The sequence below is a fragment of the Castor canadensis genome, chromosome 8, assembly GCF_047511655.1.
Source record: "Castor canadensis chromosome 8, mCasCan1.hap1v2, whole genome shotgun sequence".
Classification (NCBI taxonomy): domain Eukaryota; kingdom Metazoa; phylum Chordata; class Mammalia; order Rodentia; family Castoridae; genus Castor; species Castor canadensis.
Window position 1 is genome coordinate 89,049,985 of NC_133393.1, and position 12,893 is coordinate 89,062,877.

Genomic DNA, 12,893 nt, shown 5'->3' on the forward strand with positions numbered 1-12,893 from the left:
GAGAAATGCTCTGGGCCAATCATCATCACACACAAAGAGCAGGATGCCAAACACATTACACATGCATTTAATAGACACATTCCAGAGGGGAACACGGGAGCACTCACTCCAGCAGGCAGCTTATAAGCAGCCTGAGACAGACAGCTGGGGACAGCCAGGCATTGAGGTGGCCTGGGAGACATAGACTCCCTCCTCCCTTCCATCACTGAATCTTGAGGGAGGGAGGAAGGGAGGGAGGAAGGTGGAGCTGAAAAGCATTTGCAGACTGCCTGGGCCTAGCTGGATCGGCTGGATATGAACCTTGGAAGACAGGGACTTTGGATTTGCATATCTAGCACAGAGAGGGGCCAGCAGTGACTTGGGGACTGTCAGGAGGGCAGAGGCTGCCTTAGGCCAAAGAATGGGGTTTAGCCAGGATATCAGGCTCTCCAGCATTACAGGTAGGCCTTGTGCAGGGGAGAGAAGGACCCAGGTGTTCAGGTGTGAGTGCAAATGGGCTTCAGGGCAGGGGTGAGAGAGTGGGTTGGCTGCCTGGTTTAGTGCTTAAAGCTCTTCCTGCTGGAGGATGTGGTAGAGACAAATTTGACGCTGGAGCCACTGCCCCCTAGGCCCCGGCTGCTGCTGGTGGTGAAACCAGAGCCTCCTAGGCCGTGCCCACCGCTGGAGGTGAAGGAGTAGCTGCTGCCTCCACCAAGACCCAGGCTTCCACCTCCAATGCCGTTGCCACCACCATAGCCACTGGAAACCGTGGAGGTGACCACAGCTGCTGGAAGAGAGGAGACAGAGTCAGAATCACGGGCAAGAGAAAAGACATCTGGAGGGTCAGGGCCTGTGCCCTGAAGTCCTTGATTGGGGATGGGTAGTTGTGCCAGGCAGCTGTTGGCTCCCTTCCCATTTCCCCATCTATTTAATGAGGCACGGTCTTATGCTTCAGCCTGTTTTCCGTAGGCTACGTACCAGCATTCTCTCAGGCCAGAAGGGCTTACTGCCTCCTCTCTGCTTCTCAGTGCTTTCTCCTCCTTTCAGAACGCACTGGAGGCCCCTTCTCCAGGAAGCTCTTTCCCTTAACTCTCCCACATTCTCCCTTCTGCTTTGTCTGATCCTCTCTCTCTCTGGGCTTGTCCCTTCCTTCTGGGAGCTCATAGGGGATGCACATGCTCTTACTGTGGTGTTCTGTAGCCTCAACACCCTCAATCCCAGAGGGGAGTTGGAGTGTTCTTGATATACCAAAGATGAACCTGTTGGCCAGTCAGCTCTGCCCCTTTTCTCCTACCAATCTGTTCTCCCAACTTACAACCACTTATCACCTTACACATTCTAGTACCTTACTTTGGGCTCTGCAGAAGAAAAATTGAAATAAAAAAAAAGGTATCTGTTACAGGATGAATTGTGCCCTCTAAAAAATTGTGAAGTCTTAACCCCAAGTACCTGTGAATGCAGTGTTATTTGGAAATAAGATATCTGTGAATGTAATAAAGTTAAAGTAAGGACTTTAATCCAGTATGACTGGTCCTTATAAAAAGAGGGAAGGTGTCCACATGAAGGCACAGATGCAAAGAGACAAGGCTATTTGATCACAGAGAAAGACTGGAGTGAGGAAGACCAAGGATTGACAGCTACTACCAGAAGCTAAGGAGTGGCAAGGAAGGATTCTCCCCTACAAGTTTCAGAAGGAGCATGGTACACCTACACCTTGCCTGTGGACTGTAGTCTCTGGACCTGAGAGATGATGTGTTTCTGTTAAACCTCTCAGGCTATAGTATATTGTCACAGCAGTCCTAGGAAGCCAGCACAGGCCTCTAGGTAGCTTCAAGAGAAGGAAATCTCAAGCTTGTATCATCTGTTCCTAACATTAGTTTTGGGGTGGGGAGTGTCTGCAACCATCGGACAAGGATATCAGGGAAGAAGGACATGGGGTGGTTCAGAGAGTTCTGCCTTCTAGAATCCCTGGCTAATATAATCAATTGTTCTTATCAATCTGCCATCAAGTAAACCAACTCATGTGTAGAATGTCAGTTGTCAGAGTTATTTCTGTGCCAGCACTGAGCTTTGTGAGTGCCAATCCCTGCTCTTACCAGTATAGCACAACATGCTGTGCCCCTCCTACTTTGGAGTGGCTGCACCTGGCTGTCATGTTCCATGCTGCCTTGGCTGCCTTGAAAACCCAGGGCACCTTCCTTTGGCTATGCTCTGCAGAGTTAAGCCAAGCAGCGAGCTCACCCCAAAGTGTTGGGAGGAGGAAGGATGGCCTCACGGCCATGCCCTTGCACCCAGTGTGAAGGCTCCCTTCACAGCCCCCAGGCAGATCTGGAACTTTCATAAGTCCTGTTGACATCAAATGGTCTCTGAGGTGTCTGAACTAGACTCACAGCCCCAGCAAGACTGCGTGGGATATGGGGAGATGGGCTGTGTGGCCGGGCTTTCTAAACCCGAAAGAACAATTACAGCAACCTCCATGGTATGACATTCTCACTCCCAAAGGCATAAGAATTGTGACATTGAAAACTCTTGCCTGATATGGTTGTCTCCTCAACAGACTCAAACTCTCACCTCAAAATTAACCCTGCTTAGGGATTCCTTTTAATGCCTGTGTCCTCCTCTCCCAAGCCTACCCTTCTCCCTCCCTTGCCCTCCAGATGACACAAGAAGGGCGTCATACTCACAGATATTAACTGGAGAAACTCCTTCTCCGCTCAGCCTGATTGGGAGGAGGGGAAGGAAGGTTAGAATTGTGGCCAGCAGTTTGTGGCATTTGCAGTGACATTTTAACAATTGCTTTAAATGCACTGAAAAATATTTTTTATTGCAGAAGTAGTGCAGGTTGAAATTATGAAAATATTAGTAGTATCAAAAATGATAATAGTCTAATGACTAGAATAACATGGAGTTTGAAGTTCATAGGCATAAAACGTGTAATTGCCAAAGTACATTTTTGGTTTAAACTAAGCACCTTCAGGAAATGAAGACTAATTACAATTGGCGTCAATTAGAAAGACAGAGCTTGTCCTATAGGAAGATTTCAGCAAATCTCAACAAAGGACTCTTGTCATGCACTGAGGTGATTATAGGCGTGGAGAGGAATCTGAGTCATAAAAATAACAACAGCAATAATGGGTCTATTACAGTCTTAGCAACTGGCATTCATTCTTAAACACATACTTAGAACAAGAGTGAACACTTACGCAATTCCTGTTGCCTACATTTTGTCACTTAGTTCTTTCAACAACCCTTTTAGGTAGGTATTATTATCTCAATGTTATAGAGGGGAAATTGAAGCTCAGAGAGGTTAATTAACGTCTATGGGTACAAAACTGAGCTTGAAGCCAGGTTCATCTGACTCCAAAGCCCATGTCTTTGGCCACTAAACTGAATGAGAACTAATATTTTTGGAATGCTTGCTGCCTACCAGGCGTTATTCTAAGAGCTTCACGTATAGTCCTCTATTTTAGCCCTCTTAGTAACATAAAGGTCAGAACTATCATTATGCCCATTTTATAGGTCTGAACACTAAGATGTGCAGAGGTTAAGTAATTTGCCCTTAGTTACACAGTTGGTAATTGGCAACTCTCAGTGAGCTTTGGGGATCATGTAATCTGATCCTTTCATTCTGCAATTGAAGAAATTGAGGGCTAGAGGAGGGGCTGATTTTCCCCAATTCTGGACAGAGCTCTTTAGATCACATTTAAGATATTCTATGTTACCAAACTTCCCTTTGATAGACTGTGATTACTTAGACCTGCTCAGGTCTTAGATTTCTGTATGGTGCTAAACAGTTCACTGCAAGTGATTTACAAGCCTGGAAGGAAATTGCACTTGTGGTCTTTGTCAAGGTCCAATTTCACCCTCATTTTGTTTCCTTTTCCAGTAGAGGAGGCTGCATCAACCCAGTGCCTAGGCAGCTGGGGGGCTCTGCTTGCACTGAGGATGGACTAGTGCACTGGACCCTCACCTGCATTCCTCGCCTTCCAGCAGCTTGCGATAGGTGGCAATCTCCACGTCCAGGGCTAGCTTGACATTCATCAGTTCCTGGTACTCGCGCAGCAGCCGAGCCATGTCCTGCTTGGCTTTCTGCAGGGCCTCCTCAAGGTCCACCAGTTTGGCCTGTGCATCTTTGAGAACTAGCTCCCCTCGCTGTTCTGCATCAGCGATGGCCGTTTGCAGGCTGGAGCACTAAAAAGACAGGAGGACACCATGAGCCCTCCAGATGGCCCCTGGAGATGGGACACTCCCTGGGCAGCAGTCTCTGATGGTAGAATGACCCAGAAGAAGTGAGCAGTTGAGGAGCTCCTGGCCCTGCCAGTCCTTTACCTGTTTCTTGACATTGTCGATCTCGGCTCTCAGCCTCTGGATCATGCGGTTCATCTCGGAGATCTCTTGTTTGGTGTTACGGAGGTCATCGCCATGTCTGCCCGCTGTGACCTGCAACTCCTCATACTGATAGGACCAGAGCAAACTCAGTCATCTAGTTAAACGCCTGGCCTGGGCACTCTGTGCGCCACAAGTGAACCACTCATCCATTGGTCTCTCTCTTGCTTCTTCACAGGTGAGATTTCTTTTTTTTCTTTTTAAAAATTTTAAATACTTATAATGTATTAATTTTAAAGAAATACAGCCAAGGGCCGGTGGAGTGGCTCAAGTGGTAGAGTGCCTGCTTAGCAAGCCCGAGGGCCCGAGTTCAAGCCCCAATACTACCAAACAAAAAAACAAAAAACCCCATAGCTGAATATATTCATTCCTGAAAAATCTGTAACTTTAAACAAATGGAAAATTTGTATGATATTCAGTGTTAATTAGAGTTGTTTTCATTTATATTACTTATTTTAAATTAAATATTACCAAAATGTAGCATGGGGATACTTAAGTTTACTCCATCCCCAATGGTCACCTTGTAAAAATACCTCTAGCATTTCAATCATTAGCTAATACACAATCAAATAATGCCAATTAATTTTATTATCCTGAAGAAGCTAAGTAAAATATGATTTAAAAAAATCACCATTCATTTATAAAACGATTAATATCATATTTGTGATTCAGAACCAACTAATATTTATTGATCACCTCTTATTTTCCAGGTCCAAAAACATGCTTGTTATCTTATAGAATTCTCAAAACCATCCTTTAAGATAGACGATAGGACTTTTTACTTAATAGAGGAGAAAATTAAGAATCTGACAGATAGGAACTTTCTCAATGCTACAGGCAGAAATATATTCAATCATACTGACTGCATTCAGGCAGTATTTCTTAAGCACATGTCCTTGCAGGGGGTGGAGGCAGCAGGCTGTGGGAACCAGCACAAACAGCAACCCCCCCCACTCCCACCCCCAGCTTACAGCTTAATGGGGTAGATGGACACTGGTCAAATTGCTGAATTTATAGTTTCAAACAGAGATTAAGTGTCCCTTGAGAAAGAAACAGTGTCCTTGACCTAGAAGCCTGACCTAGATTTAGAAGTGGGTAGGAGTGGTAAGGGAACTCCAGAAATGGAGATGTTTAAGCTGTGCTTTGAAGGATGGGAAGGAGGGGCTGAAAGTGCCAGTTTAGGAGAAGAACATTGCAGACAGAGGAAAGAGCCCGTGAGAAAACCTAAGGCAGAGGGGAACATTGCGAGTTCTAGGAGTGAGGGGGAAACTTGTTTACTGCCCCTGGGGAGTTCCTGGTCTTGGGCATATGTCCACACCCACTGTGTCCATGAATTTCAGTAGCCCTCCAGACACCAGTGCTGGGAAATGGGGAGGAGATGCAGGCAAATGGTTGTTGGATATTGCAGAGCCTGTGGGTGGCACAATTTTGACCTTTGTAAAAGAGTCCCTGGTCTCAGTGACTCTCAAGTCTAATTCTTCATATCCAGGACACTCATTTAGGAGGAATCATTACATCCTATCTCCTCTGGCATACTGGAGAGAAATCCACACCTTTCCCAACCAGGAGAGCCCCTGCCTAAGTCAAGATCTGCTTAACTTGGAAAATGCTGGACAGCTCAGCTTCCTCTGTTTCTAGATACAATGAGAAGAAACAACAGTCCAGCATCACAGGGAATTGTTTGCTGTAAATTTTAGCCACTTCAGAATGGGACCTGCCTGGAACTGAGGGGGGGAAGAGGGGGAAGGTGGGGGAGGAGGACAGGGTGGAGAAATGACCCAAAGAATGTATGCACATGTGAATAAATGAACAATAAATAAATGAATAAAAAACAAAACAAAAAAAATTTCAGCCACTTCACTTGGGTTTAAGTGCATCTCACCTCTGCTCACTGTCAAGAAACTGAACCATGGACCCCTGCCATGTGCCACCTCTTTCTGTTCTACCACACAGTTAACAAGCAGGGACTAAGGCAGTGCACAGAGAAAGGCAAGGGATGGGAGCCAGCATGGTGGTGAGCAGCTGCCCTTGCAAAGGGCCTAGATTTGGCAGTGAACTAATCTCATGTGTCTACCCATACCCCTCCAAAGCCAAACTTCCTTCTGGCCATACGAGGCTTTGGACATTAGTTCTCTATGGCTGTTCCAACCTCCCTCTTCAGGCAGGAGCACTCTTGTTTCACAAAATATTAATTACTGCCTACCAACCTTAAGCATCTCCCACTAGGAGATGCTTCTCTACTAAGACCCAGCCAGGTCTTTCTGGAAGCTTTTTACTAATGTTGCCTTTTCCTCTTCTGTGATTGCCCAGTCACTTTATGGCCTCCCAGACCTCAGGTTTTCTTGATAGTTTTTCATTTACAAACTTATAAACCTGCTTAGCAGACAACAGAGCTCAATGCACGTGTATGGGATTAATAAACCCTTTACACTTGCCTATGACTACTTTTTGGTCATTTTGGGGTCTCATTCAGCCCACCTAGATTGCGAGCAATGTGAATGATGTGCATTGTCTGGGAAACCTACTATTGTATGTGGTTAGGTTTCTACATGCATTTCAATCTAGGTTTTCATAGCATCAAAGATGTTCCTGCCAAGGTGAATGAAATGAAAACACATTTCTTAAGAGGTGATGACGTGAAGCCTCGGAAAACCCTGACCTTGGACTATCACCAAAGTGCCCATGCTCACCTTAGTCTGGTACCAGGACTCAGCTTCTGCCCGGCTACGGTTGGCAATGTCCTCATATTGCGCCTTGACCTCAGCGATGATGCTGTCCAGGTCCAGGTTGCGGTTGTTGTCCATGGACAGGACCACTGATGTGTCACTGACCTGGGTCTGCATTTGGGACAGCTCCTTGAAGACATCAACTCAGTGTCACACAAGCACAGAAAGAAGGGACCTTGAATCCCCAAAGCAACTAACTGACTAATGCCTAGGTTAGAAATCCCTTTCTTGGTATTCCTGTCACAGACACTTCCAGCTGTCCCCTGGGCACTCCCAGACATGTAAGGAAACCCATTCCATCCCAGCAAGTGTCTAGGTCACCAATGGGTGTGGTGGGAGTGCTCCCCAGCATCACCTCTCCAGGCTTCCATTGGTGTGGGGTGTGGGTGGGAGACTGTCATCTGGATTCAAATCACATAGATTTGAATATGACAAGTTTGCTTATATGCTGCACAAATGCTTTCTTCAGGATCAGCGATGTTTAGGACTCTGTTGCCACACTCTCCCCCAGTGTGACTTAATTGCTTCCTTCTTCTCTTTCCCTTTCCTCAGACCAAGGTATCTGCCTTCCATGGGGTGGGCCAAGAATGAGGCATCTTCAGAAGGCAAGAAGCCTCCAGCTAGTGAGCTGAGGGCCAGCTTGCTTCTTTGAACTTTTCTGGCAAAAGGGAGGGAGCAGGTTGGTTTTAATTTCCTGGGAATGTTACCCAATGAACTAGGATATGGAAATCAGCACTTCCTTCTTGCCAGGGCTATTCTGCCATAGGATAGGGAGAGAAGTCTCAGAGCTGGGATAGTTGAGTGTGACAATGTTTCATGTGTGCTCCCTGGCCCCCACGCTTCCCCAGTCCCCAGCTTGTGGCGTCCAGTGAAAGACACTCTGAAGCATTCTTTTCTTTCTAGGTTTCAGACCTGAAGGGCACAAAAACACTTGTAGACTCTTACTGCCTCAAAGACCATCCGGAGGAAGTTGATCTCATCAGTCAGAGAGTCAACCTTGGCTTCCAGCTCTACCTTGTTCATGTAGGCACCATCCACATCCTGCAACGACAACCCAGGAGGCTCTTCTGAGACCCCAGCAATGAACAGTGAGTGAAAAGAAGCCAGGAGGAGGCCTGCTAGAAGATTCGTCCTTCTAGCTTGGATTTTAGAGAATTCTGTGCCTGGGGGTCTGGGGTTGGGGACAGTCCTCACTGAGCCTGAAGCTTGAGCCCCTGGGCTAACAGAAACCTGAATGGGGCCATGGGGCTTTCAACCCAAAAGTTTGAGATGTCCAGATAGTCTTCAGTCTGATGTGACATTTTTTGGGTGGCCCAATGATCAAGCTACCCCCCCACCCCAAGATTCAGTGCAAACTCTCCTTTGAAAGACACTTCCACTCACCTTTTTCAAGGCCACAAATTCATTCTCGGCGCTCGTGCGCTTGTTAATTTCATCTTCGTACCTGTAAGGCCAGGGGTGAGGGGGGTGCTGTTGAGCAAGGCTTCCATTTAACTCTTCTCAGGCTGGTGTAGCAAGAATTAAAAGACCTTCAATCCTTTCCAGCTCTCCCACTGACCTGTACGTGACTTTGGGTGATTCACTTAACCTCTGTTTCTTCCTCTATAAAAGGGGGATGATTTCTTCTGCCAGTTTTTTTTTTAACTTTTACAAGACTAGAAGGTGATCAAGGAACTCATGGGATTAGAAATATGTTCATAGGAAATTCTATCTCTTTATAGATGCATCATTCTAATTGTCAAAAAATTTGCTGTCTCCAGTGCCCACTGAATCTGCAGACCAAGCTTCATTTGTTCTAGACCCTGTTCCATGTAGATTTGGATATATTCTCACTGAACCTCAGGGTGGCAAGTGAGTAGGGTGTTCTTTGTGATTAGGTGTAGCTCAAGCTCAGAAACTGAGAATATTGCAGCCAAGGAATTAGTTAGGACCATCCTTTTCCATTGCCTACCTCCCCTACTACAGGATGAATGATGGACAGCCAAAAGTTGCCTCTGTGAGGAAGATCAGTTTGCCCCATTTCTTCTTTGCTACCTCCTTTCACTCCTGAGCTAATGTCATTTTGGAAATGCAAGCCATCTCAGTCACTGAGTCCATGTCCAAAGAAACTAAATAATAAAATGAAGGCGAAATTATACTATGTTTTCCATAATGACCAGTAAGGTTTGGTTAGATGATGTTGGTATCCCTTTGTAGTCATAGAGACAGATAAAAATAGGCTCCTTGTTAATAATGACAAATGAGATGAAGGTCCCTTTGTTATCTTACACATGTTGTCTTCACCTAATGGGATCCTGACTTGCAAGTTCCATAGCTCTCAGCTGACACTGGCCTTTACTCTTTAGCACACCTCTCTAGTCCTCACAGAAAGGAGCTCTGAGAGGCTGTGTGTAGCCAGGAGCCTGTTTCCCACTCACCTGACTTTGAAATCTTCTACGACCTCCTGCATGCTCCTCAGCTCAGCATCCAGCCTGCCCCTTTCAGTGGTGACACCATCCAGTTGCCTTCGGAGGTCATTGATGTAGGTGTCAAAAAGAGGCTCCAGGTTCTGCCTCACGGTCCTGGAGCCCTGCTCCTGCAGGAGGTTCCACTTGGTCTCCAGAACCTTGTTCTGCTGCTCCAGGAAGCGCACCTGGAGAGGGGGCGAGAGAATAAAACTTGAGAAGCTGGGGAGGCAGAGCTGGGCACCCCTATTAACAAGGGAGGCAAGATGTTTTTTCATCCCATGCCCAACTGGCAAGTATGTATTTGACAACTCCTGTCCCAAATGAGAAAGACCACGAAGCTGCCCTAAAGACGTAGGACTTCCAGGGAAAGGGAAAAGGGGGGTAAGAGCCTCTATGAGAAAGTCTTTGGGCCTGGGAACACTGCCTACTCTGGTAACTGGCTCACTGGAGCTTTACTCTCAATGTTGACCGTGAACCAGATGATACTCAGAGAGGACAAGGGGACATTTCCACCAGGTTCTGAGGGTCAACTGGCCTGACTTGAAAATGCCTTGGCCATGGTAAGTACTGGTTGACCCGGTGCACATTCCCTTGGGGCACTCTGCTTTCCCCAGAGTTTATTCACCCCAATGCACTGGGACACATGAGGGGCCTGCCCTACCTTGTCGATGAAGGAGGCGAACTTGTTGTTGAGAGTCTTTATCTGCTCACGCTCTTCTTTTCGCACCCTCTGGATGGTGGGGTCAATTTGCAAGTTGAGGGGAGTCAGGAGACTCTGGTTGACAGTGACCTCTTGGATGCCTCCAGGGGGGCAGGCGGGGAAGCCAGGGCCACCAAAGCCCCCTCCAACGCCACCCCCATAGCCAAATCCACCACTACCCCTACTGCCAAAGCCGCTCCGGAAGCCACCACACCCACTAATGGAGACCCGTTTGGTCCCCCCCAGGTTGTAAAGGCTGCGGCTTCCAAAGCCAGCCCCAGTGCCACTGATCCTGCCCAGTCCCCCGCTGTTCCCTGTGGTGCGGGCCACGGAGACCGAGCTGAAGCGGGAGCGCCCTGCAGCTGGGGTAGTGGCCGAGGCAGTGCTGAAGCCCCTGCGATTGCCGGTGTGGAAGGTGATGGTAGACTGCCGAGACATGGTGGGTAACGATGGCTGGTGAGTGGAGCTCTGAGGTAGGCTGTGAAGGGGATGGAGAAGCCAGGCAGCTGGGGAGCTGCAGGGCCTCTGGGCTTTTATGGGCCTCCATGAGGGGCGGGGCAAAATAATGAAGGGGGCCTTGCTGATGGCATCCCCTAGGCATTCGCCAACCCTGAGGTCACACTCAGCACCCCTTGGGAAATGACAACCACTGGTTGGTTCCCTTCTTCCCTCCCCCACGTGGAAACTCCTTTCCAGTTGCAACTTGATCAGCAGACCAGTGAGAAGCAAGTTAATTGCTTTCTGTCATGTCCTAATCATGCATCTTCTAATGGAGTCAAAAAACACTGCCTCATTTCTAAACCGCTTTCTTAGGCCTGGGACCAACTCCCTCCTGTCCAAACATCTTGTGTCAATACAAGCTACTGCGATTCACTGGTTCCTCTTTCTTGGTATGCTTCCTGTGCCTAAAGATTTTCTCAGCAGCTACCACCTAGCTCCCCCTCGCCATCAGGCTGGCCCTCATGATCTTGGAAGGAAAATCCTGTCTACACTCATCTTCCCTGGACATCACCCAGTGTTGATGGCCCCCCTTCTTTTGCTCTAAAACTTGCATGTCTGTTGTATAGGTCATATGTGATTTTCTAGAGTGTGTGTGTGCTTGGGTGTACACCATGCCCACTCCAGTAGAATATGGCTTTTGAGACCAGCCAGCCTTCCATCCTCTGTGGACAGAAGTTGTGAGAGTAAAAAGACTTGAGTGTGAATCCAAGCCCCACCAATGACTAACCTAGGAACCTTGGGTGCATCATGGGACTTTTCTGAGCTTCAATGTGTGTGTATAAAATAGGGTTTGTGATGAGTATTAATGTGTGAAGATTAATTTTGCAATGCCTCGATCACATAAGCATAGAGTACATGCTCATTGACTCCTCTTTTCTCCCAATTCCTACAAGTGTATCCATCCTGCAGCAAGTCCTGTGGAGTTTCAGAAGAATGCAATGTGCTTTCTTTTTCTTTAGTAATAAGGTCAGGGTCCTGTTGGAAAGACAAAAGGAAGCATGCTAGATAAGTTTTGAACAAGGTGGTATACAGTGAAGAATCCCTTCCCAGTCACCCTTGTGGCTGCCTTTTCCCAGACTATTCCCCCTCCTGAGACCTGGGCTACCTAACTTTTCCCACCTTCATCAAAATAGCCCCAAGGTTGAATCCAGTGGATGATCCGCCCACACAACCTCATTCATTTTCGAGACAGAGTCTCACTATGTAGAGAGCCTGGTCAGACTGGCCTTGAACTCACTATGTAGCCTATGTTGGCTTTGAAGTCTTGACCCTTCTGCCTAAGCCTTCAGAGTACTGGGATTATAGGCATACACAGCCATGCCCGGCTCATTCATCTTCTTGACCACACCCTACATCCCCTACTAGGGCAAAGCCAGATAGGGAATCTATTGTTGCCCTCACAACCCCTTTCCTGGCATCTCCTCTTCCCCATCTCTATCATGGAGCAGCCAGCCAGAGAAATGGCCAAGCCTCTTGCTTCGTGCTGTGGTTTCAAAAGATGCAAGAGTAGGAGAGGGAATGAAAGGTGTTCCATCTCCACTGTGGGGATGAGGAAACAAGATATACAGTGATTAATTCAGAGACAGGCCACCTTGCAAGTGAGAAGCAGAGCCAGGTGCCATGGTCCTTCCATACAGGTGTCCTTTGGGAGGCCCACAAGTAACCAGAGGCTGACAAATGCTCTCACCTACCTGGAATGGTAGGTTGGCACTTGGAGTTGCAGTCCGGAGCTTCTGAGCCATCTCTTCCCTGGGGCTCTGACCAGGGGCTGGGCCTCTCCTCTAGCTGGGGTTGTTGAGAGTCAAGAGTCTCGCTTCTACAGGGAACCTGTGAATCACAGCTTTTGTTGACATAGGCCAAGCAGAGCACAGGTGATCTCTCACTGGATTGCCAGTGCATCCAGGCCCCAGCCAGGGTGGTGCATGCTTTTCTTTTCAAGTGGAAAGAATAAACATCTTTGTGCTCTGTGCTCCTTGTTACATGATAATCTGTCTCCCAGAGAACGGATGCTTGTTTGTTTCCCCAGTGTACTGAGTAAACTCTGCACAGCTTTCTGCAGAACAAAGGCTGGCGAGGGGCAGGGCACAGGAGTGACTGATGGGACAGGCCCACAGGAGGGGAAGGAGGCTATCAGATATCTCCCTCCCCATTCAT

General features: G+C 47.6%; 1 protein-coding gene across 2 annotated transcripts; it reads right to left on the reverse strand.

The window, feature by feature from the left end:
* Positions 1 to 44: 44 nt before the first annotated feature.
* Positions 45 to 10,755, reverse strand: LOC109684030 (keratin, type II cytoskeletal 75). 2 transcript variants are annotated; one of them, XM_020160191.2, is made up of 9 exons: positions 10,200 to 10,755; positions 9,509 to 9,723; positions 8,475 to 8,535; positions 8,037 to 8,132; positions 7,056 to 7,220; positions 4,309 to 4,434; positions 3,950 to 4,170; positions 2,664 to 2,698; positions 45 to 763 (listed from the first exon to the last, which is right to left on the reverse strand). In XM_020160191.2, the coding sequence occupies exons 1-9, from the start codon at positions 10,674 to 10,676 to the stop codon at positions 537 to 539; spliced, it is 1,623 nt and encodes a 540-aa protein (XP_020015780.1). In that variant the 5' UTR covers positions 10,677 to 10,755; the 3' UTR covers positions 45 to 536. The 2 variants fall into 2 exon arrangements, with proteins under 2 accessions (XP_020015780.1, XP_073939536.1); XM_074083435.1 differs by having other exon boundaries at positions 45 to 766.
* Positions 10,756 to 12,893: the final 2,138 nt, after the last annotated feature.

What these genes read in the sequence shown, in the direction of transcription:
- LOC109684030 (XM_074083435.1), bottom strand. Translation starts at nt 10,676, where the DNA reads ATGTCTCGGCAGTCTACCATCACCTTCCACACCGGCAATCGCAGGGGC. An exon ending in AGTCCTGGTACCAGACTAAG is followed by an intron (nt 4,435 to 7,055) that starts GTGAGCATGGGC and finishes TGGTCCTATCAG; the next exon opens with TATGAGGAGTTGCAGGTCAC. An exon ending in CTGGAAGGCGAGGAATGCAG is followed by an intron (nt 2,699 to 3,949) that starts GTGAGGGTCCAG and finishes CCTCCCAATCAG; the next exon opens with GCTGAGCGGAGAAGGAGTTT.